At 32.8% G+C, this 13,410-nt stretch overlaps 1 protein-coding gene across 1 annotated transcript in view; it reads left to right on the forward strand.

The window, feature by feature from the left end:
- Positions 1–13,410, forward strand: part of LOC127555168 (Putative N-acetylated-alpha-linked acidic dipeptidase) — a 79,966-nt gene that overhangs the window by 16,492 nt on the left and 50,064 nt on the right. The window contains exons 3-4 of the mRNA XM_051987305.1: positions 2,404–2,590; positions 8,142–8,243. Of these exons, the coding sequence (XP_051843265.1) occupies positions 2,404–2,590; positions 8,142–8,243 (289 nt within the window). The remainder of the gene's footprint in view (positions 1–2,403; positions 2,591–8,141; positions 8,244–13,410) is intronic.

Consider the following 13,410-nt stretch of genomic DNA (forward strand, 5'->3'; position numbering starts at 1 on the left):
TCATGGCTAAAACTTATTGGGAGAAGGGCCCCTTCATTTCTTTTTTGCTTCATATAGCCAAAAATTTAGGTTTGTGGTATGTGATTTCTGTAATATTATTTTCAAGAGAAGGGAAGAATATATAGCCTAAACTTTCCAACTAAAATACAATTAATAGCTAGAAAAACCTTTCAGATTTCAAGGTAAGACATAGGGGAAATATTATACTACAAATGTTGCTAGTGACAGTTAACGGTTTGTAGAAAACTTTTAACAATCATAAGGATTAATTTACAAAAGCAGTATGTCATAGTAGATAGTGAATTAGCCTCAGAGTTAAAAGCAAAAGTTCTAGACATGTTTCCTGAGTTTTGTGACTCTAGGCAATTTACTTCTCACTCTCCCAGACAACACTCTAGTATTGAAAATTGCAGAATAGTTGCCTATCTGCATTGGCGGAATAAATTTTTTTCATTTGCAATTCCTTAAAGGAATGAAATCATAAATCTTGACTTAAATATATATAGATAGATCCAACTAGGTGATGCAATGGATCGAACAATAATCCTGGAGTCAAAAGGAACTGAATTCAAATGCAACTTCAGACATTTACTAGCTATGTAACTCTCAACAAGTCACTTAACCCCAATTGTTTCCTCACCCCACCAAAAAAAAAATCACCTTCTGGCCTGGATTATGAGTAACTGACTTTTTCTTCCAAATATATTAACAAAATGCTTTTTCTGCTCAGATTCTATTGTTGGTCCCACTAAGCAATCACCCAGGGAAACAGTTATATTTGATTCCTTCCTTTACTTGCTCTTTCACATATATGAAGTTCTTCTGATTTTACTTCTGTAATATACTCCTCCATCTGTCCCCTGTTTTTTAACCCACTATGACTATCTGAATAGATGTACTTATTTCCATTTACCATTTACATAGCTTCCTGACTGGTCTTTCCATTTACTTTTCCTCCCTATTCCAATTTATTCTCCATACCACTGTTACATTTTCTTCCTGATGTATAGATCCAATAATCACTTCTCTGATCAAAGCCCGTCTATGACACTCTGCCTCAAATGAATTAAAGTGCAATTTCCTTAGACTATCATTCAAAGTATTCTGCATTAGAATTAGCATATACATTATTAACATATAAATTGGCATATTTTAAATCTAAAACTATTATCCTCTATTCATTTTGTGCCCCATCCAAACTGGATTATTTTCCCTCATATATATCATACATAAATCTATCTATACCTGCATTTCTATATGTAAAACTTTTGTGTTTTTGCTTAACATGTTATCTGATTTTGGATCCCAAGGAGCAGAAGCACTTGGTTTACTCATGATCTATAAACTACCAATAGTACATACTTATGAGAAAGATAGCATTGCTATTTATTTCATTCTAATACATTTGCTACCCAAAGTCTCAGATGTCTAAGACTTTATTATGAGTATCATAATAAAGTATCTTATTTAAAATGAAATAGCAAATATGATAGTTTCTAGGATCCAACCCTGTCCAGAGCTGAAGGCTGGATCTGAATGTTTAAAGCAATTAAGGCCAGCACTGTATCATATTCGAGAAGGAAAAGGGATTTGAAGGTGTATTTTGTTTTGTTTTCTTCAAATTTGTTGTTCTGGGTTTAGGAACTATTAGGTATCTTCTGAATATATCCTTTATATAGGTCATTGAAAGTTTATTTGAAGAGTGAAAGAGCATGATTAGCCTTGAACATTAAGAAGATTAATCTAAGGGAAGAAAAAATGGAAAAAAAGAAGAAATTTACATGATGGATTTATTATATATTTAAAAGAAATGGCAAATTAGATTTGTAGCTGTATGTGTAATCATCTTTTTTTAAATTTTTTTTTTTGTGAAATGTTTTTCTTTCACAAATTAAGAATAAAACAAATTTTAAAAAGACTAATCTGGGATCATTTTATGGGAAGTTGCAGGGAGCTGTTGAAGGCAAAAAATGTGTATAAACATACATATATCACTTCCACACAACTCTGCAAAGTTATGAGCTCCATTGCACAACTGAGGAAATTGATTGCCAGAGAATTTGTGTCATTCACATGGTAAAATTAGAATTAGGAAACCAAAATCTTCTAACTTTTTAAACCAGTTCAGATTCTGCTTATCCCAGATTCTCTCTCTTCCTCACTTTTCCCCTCACTTGCTATAGAAATCAAGAAATGTTTCCAGAAAATGAGGAATCCGATGGGAAAAATTCACTTCTCATATATGATGAGAGTTTCCACTTCACAGTGATTATAATACTCAGCCATATGGGACAAATTAAGTATTGCAAAGTATTTTTACATTAATTTGTATTATGCTGAATTAAAAATAAAGATAATTCAAAATCAAACTTTTTTTAACCATTGTCTACTTTTCTCAACTAGTAATTTTACACGCATCCCACATCTGGCAGGAACGGAACAAAACTTGGACCTTGCAAAACAAATTCAATCCCAGTGGAAGGAATTTGGCCTCGACTCAGTTGAACTTACTCACTATGATGTCCTCTTATCTTACCCCAATGAGACTAATCCCAACTATATCTCCATCATTGATGAAGATGGAAATGAGGTAAGGGAAACTGGGTGTTTTTGGATACTGTAGAAGAAATCCTAAATGAAGATTGAGAAAGCCTATCCATATTGATCTTTGTATATGACAACTTTATTAGTGAGCTTATTATTTATTAACTTTAGCTTTACCTTCATCTTGCTATCACCCAGAAATATACTACTTCTATGTGTAAGAACTCTGAAATTCCTTTGATCACAATATATTGGTCTTTTGCCTCTCTTCCTGTCTTCCCATATCAGATCCTATTCTTCATCCAAACTCTGCCCCCAGGCCATTACCCATGTAGTAGCCACTTTCCCTGCTTTTCCTCATCTCAACTTCTTGGTAAACCAGTTTAACTTACACTTTCTCTCTCTCTCCTTACTTAGTACTCATAAACTGCTAATTTTTCTTCCATCCTCATAAAACCTTCACTTGATTCTTCCATTCACCAATATTATTTCATATTCTCATCATCCTTACTAGCTATCATCCATCTTTTTGTGGCTAAATCTCTTGAAAAACCATCTGGAATTGGTGCTTTTATTGTCTTTCCCCCTCTATTTTCAGCTCTTTATAGTCTGGTTTCTGGGATAGTCAGTGAAAATGCAAGGATAAATTGTCTTCTAGGAAGGAAGATTGAGGAGTTTAGTGCAAATGGATTGAAGAGTGTGGGATGTGGAAGTAGAGTGAAGTGCGAGAAGACAAGAAAGATATGAGGGGCCAGATTTTTAATAGCTTTAAATTTCAGGGGATTTTATATTTAATCTTAGAAATAATAGAGAAACACTGGCATTGGTTGAATGGAAGTAGGTAACACGGTCAGACTTATGCTTTAGAAAAATCACATTGCGGGGCAGCTAGTTAGTGTAGTGGGTAGAGTACCAACCCTCTTAAGTCAGGATTTAAAATTTTCAAAAAGCAGCAAGTTAAGTATGATAGTAGATCAGGAGAAATACCTCTTCATCTGACATTAGAGTAAAGTAATAGTGTAATCCAGTTGTCTAAGAGGTATAGATAAGGGGATGGGGAGAAGAGGAATTTTTAAACAAATGGTTTCAATTTTTCATTAAATACAAGATGAGGTCTTAGACTGAGATGATAGAGGAAGGATACCTTCGGAGATTTAAGGAGAAATGAGAACGTTTGGAATAGTTGCCATAGAGTGTGGGATAGCTAATCAATTAAAAGGCAAACATTAAAATATTTGCCTTGTTATAGTAAGGACTCAGCTTACTTGGTAAAATAAGTTGGTAATGGACCCATTCAAAATCATTAATATCTGTTTGATATTATAGAATTGCAGGGAGGGAAAGTAAATGTAATTAATCCATCATTGGGTTTTGTCAAGGACTAATCAGTAACTATAGGACAACGAGTCAAAAGGATTAGAGACTATAAAATACTGTAGATTGGGTTCATCAAAGGGTTAAGATTGGAAAGGGAGGAGGCTGTAGCAAATACGAAGAAGGGTGTTGGTCCTTGTAGTGTTTTGTGGATCCACAAAAGACAGAGGGATGTGAAAATGGTGGTCTAGTAAAGATGAAAATCAGGGTTAGACTGATTTTCATAGGGAAGTATAGAATGATAAAAGATTATAATCTGATAAAGGAAATTCAAAGTTCATTCATGTGGAAGTAGAACTGTTGTGGGTGATGGCAAGATCAGGGATCTATGATCATGTCTATGTGGCTTATATGGATGGAGGAATGGGTCAAAGGACCTACTACTAGATTGAGGCATTTAAGGAAACATCAATATGTAACATGAGAATAAGAAGAAAAAGATTATCCAGGCACTAAAATAATTTAGGAAGGAAGAAGATTGTTTTGAGAGTTGGTAGATAAAAGACATCAGTATCTGAGTTATTTTTATGATAAAGTAATTTTCCATTACAATTATATACTACAATACTGAACTATTTCCCCCAATCATTGGCTGCATTTTATCATCATAAATAATGATGACTATGAATGTTTTTGTTCATTGATTATTTCCTGCCATTGAGTTCCCAAGGATATAATGCCTGTAGTAAGATATCTGGATCAAAGTATGACCAATTTCATGACTTTTTCTTGCATAATCCCAAACTGTTTTCTAAAATTATTTGGCCAGTTCCTAAATCCAAGAGCAATTATTTGGCTTTATCCATAATTGAATTTCTTATCTTCTGCCACATTTGGTAACTTGAAGAGTATGAGGATGGCAGTTGAAAGTTTTAATTTGCCTTTCTCTGATTAATAGTAATTATTGGATAATTTTACATGGATATTTATAATTTGTATCTCTTTTATAGAAAAGTTTGCACATATTTTTTTGGCTACTTTATCTCGGTGGATTACTGGTTTTGTGTCAATTCCTTGTAAATTTTGTATATCAGACTTTCAATAGATATAATATTTATTTTAATTTATATCTATTCTCATTCTAACTTCACTGATTTTAGTTAGGCAAACATTTTTAAAATTCTATATAAATGAGATTGTCTTTAGATATTATAATCTCTTTTTATTTTCTATTTACTTATATTTCCATCTCTTAAGAGCTGCAAAAGATATAACTTCCCATTCTTCTCTAAGTATGTCATACTATATATTTAAAATAATTTGGATTAATTTACCATTTGAAATTTATAATGGTGTGAAAGTAACAGTAAAATTATGTAGTTTTTTGTGCTTATGAATAATTTGCGAATGAAGTGCAGCATTCAGAATGAAGATCAAACATTTATAAAATTCATTAATTTGAATGCCATTCATTGTTAAATCATTAAATCATGAAGAAATAATATTTATTAAGCTAAAAACAGTTAATAACATTTATATATTGTTTTGGGGATATATCTCATTTGTACCTTGCAACAATTTTGTAACTTAGGTGTGGTCATTATCTCTTTCCTACAATAGGAAAGGAAAAAGAAGGAAAGGGAATAAGCATTTATATAATACCTACTATATAAACCTGTTTCCTCATTTTACATTTGAGCAAACAGAGGATAACTGACTTGCCCAGGGTCACACAGCTAATAAATATCCAAAGTCAAATTCCTCACTAAAAGCCTGACTTTTGAAGTACCATCTAAGTACCTCAGGCTGAGAAAGCAGGTTCAATGTTTAACAATGTAATTGAGATATGAATTCAGGTCTTCTGCATTCTTGGCCCAGTGCTTAATCTACTATGCCAAGCTGCTTCCCTGCCTGAATCTAATTTCTTCCAAACTGTCTCCCAGTTTGTCAGATAGTTTTGCCAAATAGGAATATCTTCAAGTAGCTTTTATTGTGGTTTTATAGAATGTTGATTATTGATTTCAGTTGGTTAGTATTCTTCTAATATAGTGTGTTCTACTGATCTGATTTTCTATATTTTTTAACCTCATGACAAGTAGTTTTGAGGATTACTGTTTTATGATATAATTTGTTGTCTGAAAATTTATTCCTTATTTGTTACTTTTTTAAAAATTATTTCCCTTAAGATCCTAGGAGTTTTTCATCTTCTGAATGAATTTTGTGATTATAAAAATCTCTATAGCTCTATAAAATGTTGCTGCTATTGTGTCATGTCCAACGCTACATCCATGGGATTTTCTTGGCAAAGATACTGGAATGGTTTGTTCTTTCCTTCTTCAGTATATCCCCATTGTATAGATGAGAAGCAGAGGTAAATAGGGGTTAAATAACTTTTTTTAGGATCACATAGCTAATAATGTCTGAAGTCAGAAATCAGTGAGACAAGTTTTCCTTACTCCAAGTCCAGCCAACACTCTATCTACTATGCCACATAGCAGTCCAATTGTTCCACCTATTGTTTGAGAAAATGGGGGCATATATTGTACATTTAAGAAAGATTTCCATTAAAAACTATCAAAATAAAAAGGCTGCTGGCAATTGTAAATGTTGAAAAACAAACTATTCTAAATAAGTGTGAAGCTGTGTGTAGTTTGATTTTATTATATCTAAGAAGCTGAAAAGGATTGAAAAATAATTTTCTCACTTTTACGTGTACACTGAAAGTGAATTTTTGCCACAGTTCTGTTACTCATTCTAGGGTGACCTCTCCTCACCTTTTACTCATCCCTATCCTCTTCTTCCCTCTCTTAGTTCAATGGTTTGATTGAGTCTTGGTTTAAGACTCGAAAGACATAATTTTCTGATTTGTTTTGCCACTTACTCATTGGCCTTGGTTTCCAAGATTCTTAAGTCTCAATTTAAGGATAATAATATCTTTAATGTCTATTTCACAGTATTCTTAATAATGAGATTAAAATGTGGCCATCTAGGGCTCAAACAGAACTTCACCTCTTTTATATAGATTTCTTTGGCTTGAACTGCAGAAATAGTAAGAAAAATGAATTGTTATTCCTACTAAAGATAGTGCTTGTTTGGGTACTTAAGAAGATGGGTACTCTATCAATATGAATTTAATAATACTTATCAATATAGTATGCAATAATCACGAAAAATTGCATTTTAAACTATCCTGTCTTATAGTCTTACTGCTGTATATATGTGATCATGATCATCATAACTTTTCTCAGCCTGAGTTTTCCCTGTAAAATGGAGATAACAGCTTCTAACTCATAGTTGTGAGGATTAAATGAGATTATATATTAAAAGTACTTTGCAGGACTCTAAAGTAAAATATAAATATCAGCTATTATTATCATTATTGTTGCAACTGTTATTATTATTCCTTATCTAGTACATTCTATTGATCTACTTTTCTCTTTTTAAAAGAGTACCAAGTTGGTGTGATAATTACTGTCTTATAATACAGTTTGAATTTAAATGTTATTCCACTTTTATTACTTCTTGTTTTCATTGTTTCCCTTGATAACACTTTGTTTCAATTGAGAATCTAAAACCAGAAGTTTTATGTGTCTCAAAAAGTGCTGGAAGAAATTCTCCAACCTCTGACATCATTACAAAATACTTCTCTCTATATTAAAAACTGACAGTAAGTGAAAATCAATATTAAGTTCATATTGAGTCATGTGATGGTTTATGCTAGTAGATTTCAAATTTGGTTCAGTTTTGCATTTTTCATTATATTGCACAGTGAGTCATTCTGGGCTGGAAATTACCATCTTTGTAAACTCCTATGGTAAGATACATTATTTTAAGTTTTTCAAAACTTTCTGACAATATTTCAAAAAATCATTTTTATTTCCATTTTCACTGGAATATTGGTTCAAATATGTTTAGCAAAAAAACCTAATTATTATCTCTTCTATTTTTCTCAACTTTCTTTGAATTTTTAGGAAGCATTTTTTTTTCATTATTATTGTCTACTTGACAGCATCTGAATGATCCTAAAAGATAGAGGTGAAACCTTATGCTTTTTTTGTACTCTCCCACAATGTATAGCACAATGCTGAATACATAGTAAATAGGTAAGGAGAGGCTTAATAGATATTTGTTGCTTGACTCCTCCTACTTCTTTGGAAGTGCTACCAAGAGCTTATGTTATAGTTTTAATGGAAGGATCATTATATTAAACCAAATTAAGAATGCTACCAAAAGAAAAGATCTGGTTTTGAATATGGGTTTTAACAACCGTAATTTCTTTTTAGATTTTCAACACATCATTGTTTGAACCTCCTCCCCCCGGATATGAACATGTTCCAGATGTGGTACCACCTTTTAGTGCTTTTTCACCACAGGGAATGCCAGAGGTAAAGAATACAAGAAATGTTAAATAGAGGGTCTTGATCATAGATCATTCATCTTGAACATTCACCTTTTTCAGAAACGAGGAATCTGCTTTTTGTTTTTTGTTTTTTTTTTGTAAAGGGCGATATGAATATTTATAGAATCATTTACAGGCCATACAAAATTATCAACTTATAGAACAATGGGAGGTGTGTATCTAACTTTCAGTTCATCATCACCTACAGTTGCCTTAGCAAATGATTTTATGGACCTTGTTCCAGATGATGAACTGGACATTCCCCATCCCTTATCTACTTTTATCTTCTAGCATTAAAACAATCCACAGAAATACAAATAGTTTGAAATATGGATTGGGAAATAGGAATTTGCTATTTTTCAAAAGAAAATAATATTAAGAGAAATCTCAAACTTTGATGACTTCCCTTGTCAACATAGTGTTTTGTTTTGTTTTGTTTTGTTTAAGTTTTAATATATCTCCTTAAAATATGATTTTTTTAAGTAAGGATTTTAGGGAGAATGTTGAAACATAATAAGAAAAGACATGTTGGTGAATTCGTAAGAATGTCATTTAGGAAAGTGTTGAATTATAAAGAATATCAAATGATGGTAGAAAGAGGGATGATATCATCATTGTAATCATTTAGTAATGTTACTAAGGAGCCTAAAGTTGTATCCTATCACATAGAACTTTTCTCATGTCATTGAAGAGACAATAAGGTTAAAGTCACATTTTATTTAATGGAATTTCATAGACCTAAGCAGGGCCATTTGAATAATATCCACAGAATATCTCAGTGAAGTAACTATTATTTCCACATATTAATATAGAAATAGGAAAGAATAATAAACATTTTATAAAAATAGAGTTTTTGGAGGCTATTTGGTATGGTAGAAATAACACTGCATCTGAGCTTGAGAGAACAGAATTCTAATCCTGCTTTTGCAACAAGATAATTAATTTCTCTGGACTTTAGTTCCTTTATTTTTTTCCCTTTTGTATCAAGTTGTATTAATTTTCTCATCTTTCTCTAAATTTCTCATATTTGTCATTTCTTTTTGCAAAACAATATTCCATTATATTCCCATATCACAATTGAGGATTTTTCCCCAGTAGAGAGTCACTTTATTTCTATTTCTTTGCTACTACAAGAAATGTTATCAATCAAAAAGCATTTATGAAGTTCATCTTATGTGGTCATTTACATTTTGATCTCAGGGTTGTTTGTAGAGTAGTGGAATCACTAGGCCAAAACATATCAGCAGTTTAATCTTTTTTTTTTACAAGTGCTTCCAATTGTTTTGAGAATAATTATACCAATTCTATGCCAACAACTTATCGAGTTTCATTTATTTCTATTTTTTTAAATTTTTACAAATTTCCAGGGGTGAGGTAAATTTTCAACTTTAGATTTGGTTTATTTTGCATTTTTTATTATGAGTGACTTGTGGTTAAATTTTCTATCATCATAAGGTTTTTTGCAGTTCTTTTAAAATTTATTTATTCAAATCCCTTGACCAGCAAATTAACATTAGTTTCAGTAAACAAGCAAGTAAACTAGTAGTGAAACATACAAAAATATGTGGTACTTAGCTTCCACCAGAAAAACCACAGAATTTGTGAGTTTTTAGGTTTTTTGCCTATATAGTAGTAAAATTACTATATGTAATACTTGCATGCTTGTTTTCTCTTTTAGGAAATATCATATTGATGTAGGGAAAAAGTTAATGGAGATAATTAAGGTCAAACAACAAGCATATGTGATGAACTAACCATGCTAAACTCTATAAATAGAGCTGTTTTCTGGTCTTGTTCTTTGTTTTTAAAATATTGATTCCTCTTTATAACTCTGTGGGATGTGGAAATTAGCCATTGTAGTGTTTCTTTGAGACCACTCATTAGAAGTACAATGTCAAAATGATTGAATTCTATATTGGGAATCAGGAAAGCTATATTTTACCAATCTTTGTAATATCGTATCAGGGACATTAGATACTCTGACTTTTAAAAAAGTTTTTATTTAATGTCTTTTTTCATCTATACTAATATTCTGTCATTGGTTTATTCATAGAGGAAAAAAAGATGAAGGCAAAGGACAATAGAAGATTGACAGGAAAAGAACAAATTTTCCCATAAACCACAATCTAAGAGTTTGTTGATTCCTAGGAAGAGAACAATAGTTCATTGTAAATCATACAAAAGGGTCATTGAATGTAGTCAGAAAACTAAAGAACAGTGAGAGAAGGCTCATTATATTTTTCATCTTTAGTTTGTTTCAACGAATTCTTTTTCATAGTCCCACTTTACCACTGATTTGAATGAAGTTGTTAACATCTTAAAAGTAATGAAATTTGAAATGAACTACTTTTACCTTCCAGCATTAAAACAATTCATGGAAATTCACATAGCTGGTGAATATTTGCATGGATTAATTAGGTTTACCCTCTGCACTTGGAAGTCTTCTGAAATAGTGGAAAACATTTTTTGGCAAATATATTGGTATTCTTGTGTAATACCTTGTTTAATGTCAATGATAAGAGGATTGTAAAAGTTGTATCAATTGTTGGATAATCAAAGATTTTTTTTCTAATCTTAATGTATGTAGGAAGTATGAGAATATCCACTTGTACTCCAATTAAGTTACAGATTGATCAATCAATCAAATTAAAAAAGATCATAATGAATTTAAATCAATAGATTAAGGCAGATGATACCATATAGGAAATATTTAATGATTATTTGAAGAGAATCAGCCCTGATATATATATATATATATATATATGTTTGTATAAAACAGTCAACTAGCTTGAATGATTATGGAACTCCTGAGAAGGGAACATCCTGGGATGGTAGGAGGATTGAGTTTATCTTTATACCCACCCCACTATTAACTAAGTGATAACTTGGCATTTCAATTGACACTGATAGTAGAATCTGCCAAAGTATTAATGGCTGACAGCAAGTGTCTTCATCAATAATGGAGAGACGTATTAAGGATAAATAAAATAATGCTAAAAATAAAATAGCTTCAGAACTCTGTAAGAGCCCCATCTTTGGTGCTAAGCAGATCTTCATGTGCCCTCTGAGAAAAGAAAAAAATATATATACTTCTAGTAATCAGGTATCATAAATTTATGCTTTGGTCAGTTTGAACCCATTCTTTCCAGAGAAACTATGGAAAAAAGGGGAGAGAATATGACTTTTTGAGAAAATATTTCTATGACAAATATCTTTGCTTTAGATATTTATTAAGTACTATTTCTAATAAGTAGTTTGGAGTAATAATCAATGGGGAACACACTGGTGAGTCTTTATAGTATTAGGAAAATCTACTCTCTCAAGTTTACTCTGAGAGCCATGAAAGGAATAATCAGTATTGATTCTTAGGGGTTGATCCAGTCTTCTACTGCAAATGACAGTTGAGAAAGTATAAAGAAGGAATTATACATATGAGATACATCATAGTGAAGGAGAGCCTTTCAAGAAGAATTTTGCTCTACCAAATGAAATCCTTTTCTATACGGAAACAACTAAGTAAAGGAGGCTTTTGTTTTCCTACAGCTTTCAATAAATTAACTATAAAAATACAGTAGCATATTTGTAAAACCCTTACTTTTACTTCGTATATTTTAACAAAGCATATCCACAGTAAATCTTCAAATTAAATTAATTTCATAAGTACTTTGTAGGAATGAAAAATGTAATTTTTATAATAATTTAATGTTATGCCTTTTTAGATATCTTAAGAATTGATCACTGAACCCTTAAATTTGTGTGACCTCCAGGATACATTTCTTCTTTGTACACTTGGCTTAATTCTGCGTCTTTTATTTTCTTCTCTTCAAATAGATGCTAAAGTGATTTTCCTAAATTGTACATGTTTTACCCTTTGTTCAAGAAACTCCATTTTCCAGTGGGATCAAATATAAAGGCCTTTGTTTGACACTGAAATCTCTTTACAACCTGGATCCTTCTTACATTTTCAATTTTCTTACATGTTATTCTTCTCTTCCCACTTTGAATTTAGCCATACTGATTTTTCACTATTCTGAATATATAAAATTGTATCTCCCATTGTTGAGGTCTAGCTTTGGGGTACCTAAATGAAATTAGGGTTAAGGTCTAGTGGCAGGTTTGGGGTACAGATTCGACGCAAGGGGGTCTAGTAGTGGCGCGAGTTCCCAATAAAAGCATTTATTGGCCCAGAGAGCTAGATTGATAAAAGAGGTTTATTATTATATAAGCAAAGGTAAAGTATAGGCGAAGGTAGAGATAAGGAGAGCACTGGACAGAGGGTCCAGTGGACAGAGGGTCCTCACATGGTAGCCATGTTTGGAATCTCTGTCAAGAGGGGTTCCCAGCGTGGCCTTTTTATAATAGGAGACTTAGCTCGAGGGGCTTTCGGGTGTAGCCCCAAAGTTGGCTCATATCCGGGTGGGGCTGGGAACAGGCCAAATCTTCTATTGGAATTCAAAAGGACCAGGATGTGTGAGTTAAAGAGCAATTTACATTATTAACTAGGAGAGGGTGGGAATCTAGAAAGCAAGCTTTCCCGCATCATTCCCCTCTCAAGCAGTTGGAACTTAAATTCATTTAAGGAAAAAGAAATAGGGCAAAGTCTCTTATTGAGACAGAATTGAAGATTTTCTCCTTCCAGGATTTTCCAAGTTCAGGGGTCCCCTCTTCATCCCCCCTCAAGCAGTCACCTCCAAAGGCATGTGGGAAAAGGGGCGCCGATCTCCTCTTAACTGCTTCGAGCTGGCAAGGGTCGTAGAGATTTGGGGGTTCATGCCAGGAGGTGAGGCATGAGGTGTGGGGTTTGGGGATGACAGCAGTGCATCTAAGGGGTGTGTGTCCCGGTTAGTCATTCCCAGTCAGTTGTCCCATGTTCTCCAGGCTGAAGGGCGGTTGAGAGTCCAAAGGTTGAAGCCCAGATCTCGGGAGCAGGTTAAAACCGGGGTGTCATCCACGGTGGAGATGGAGACAGCAGGAGATGCATCAGGTCCCTTCTGTGGGCTGCCTGTAAAATGCTAATGGCCCATCTAACAAGGAGAAGTAGGAGAAAATGCTGGAAGCAAAAGATTATTTGTCTATAGTAAAGTGTTAAGTAGCCTCGAATTTAGCCCTTTCACTCTTAATTTCCAGGAAAGCTAATTTCTCCTGGTGTTGGT

The sequence above is a fragment of the Antechinus flavipes genome, chromosome 3 (genome assembly GCF_016432865.1).
Source record: "Antechinus flavipes isolate AdamAnt ecotype Samford, QLD, Australia chromosome 3, AdamAnt_v2, whole genome shotgun sequence".
NCBI lineage: Eukaryota > Metazoa > Chordata > Mammalia > Dasyuromorphia > Dasyuridae > Antechinus > Antechinus flavipes.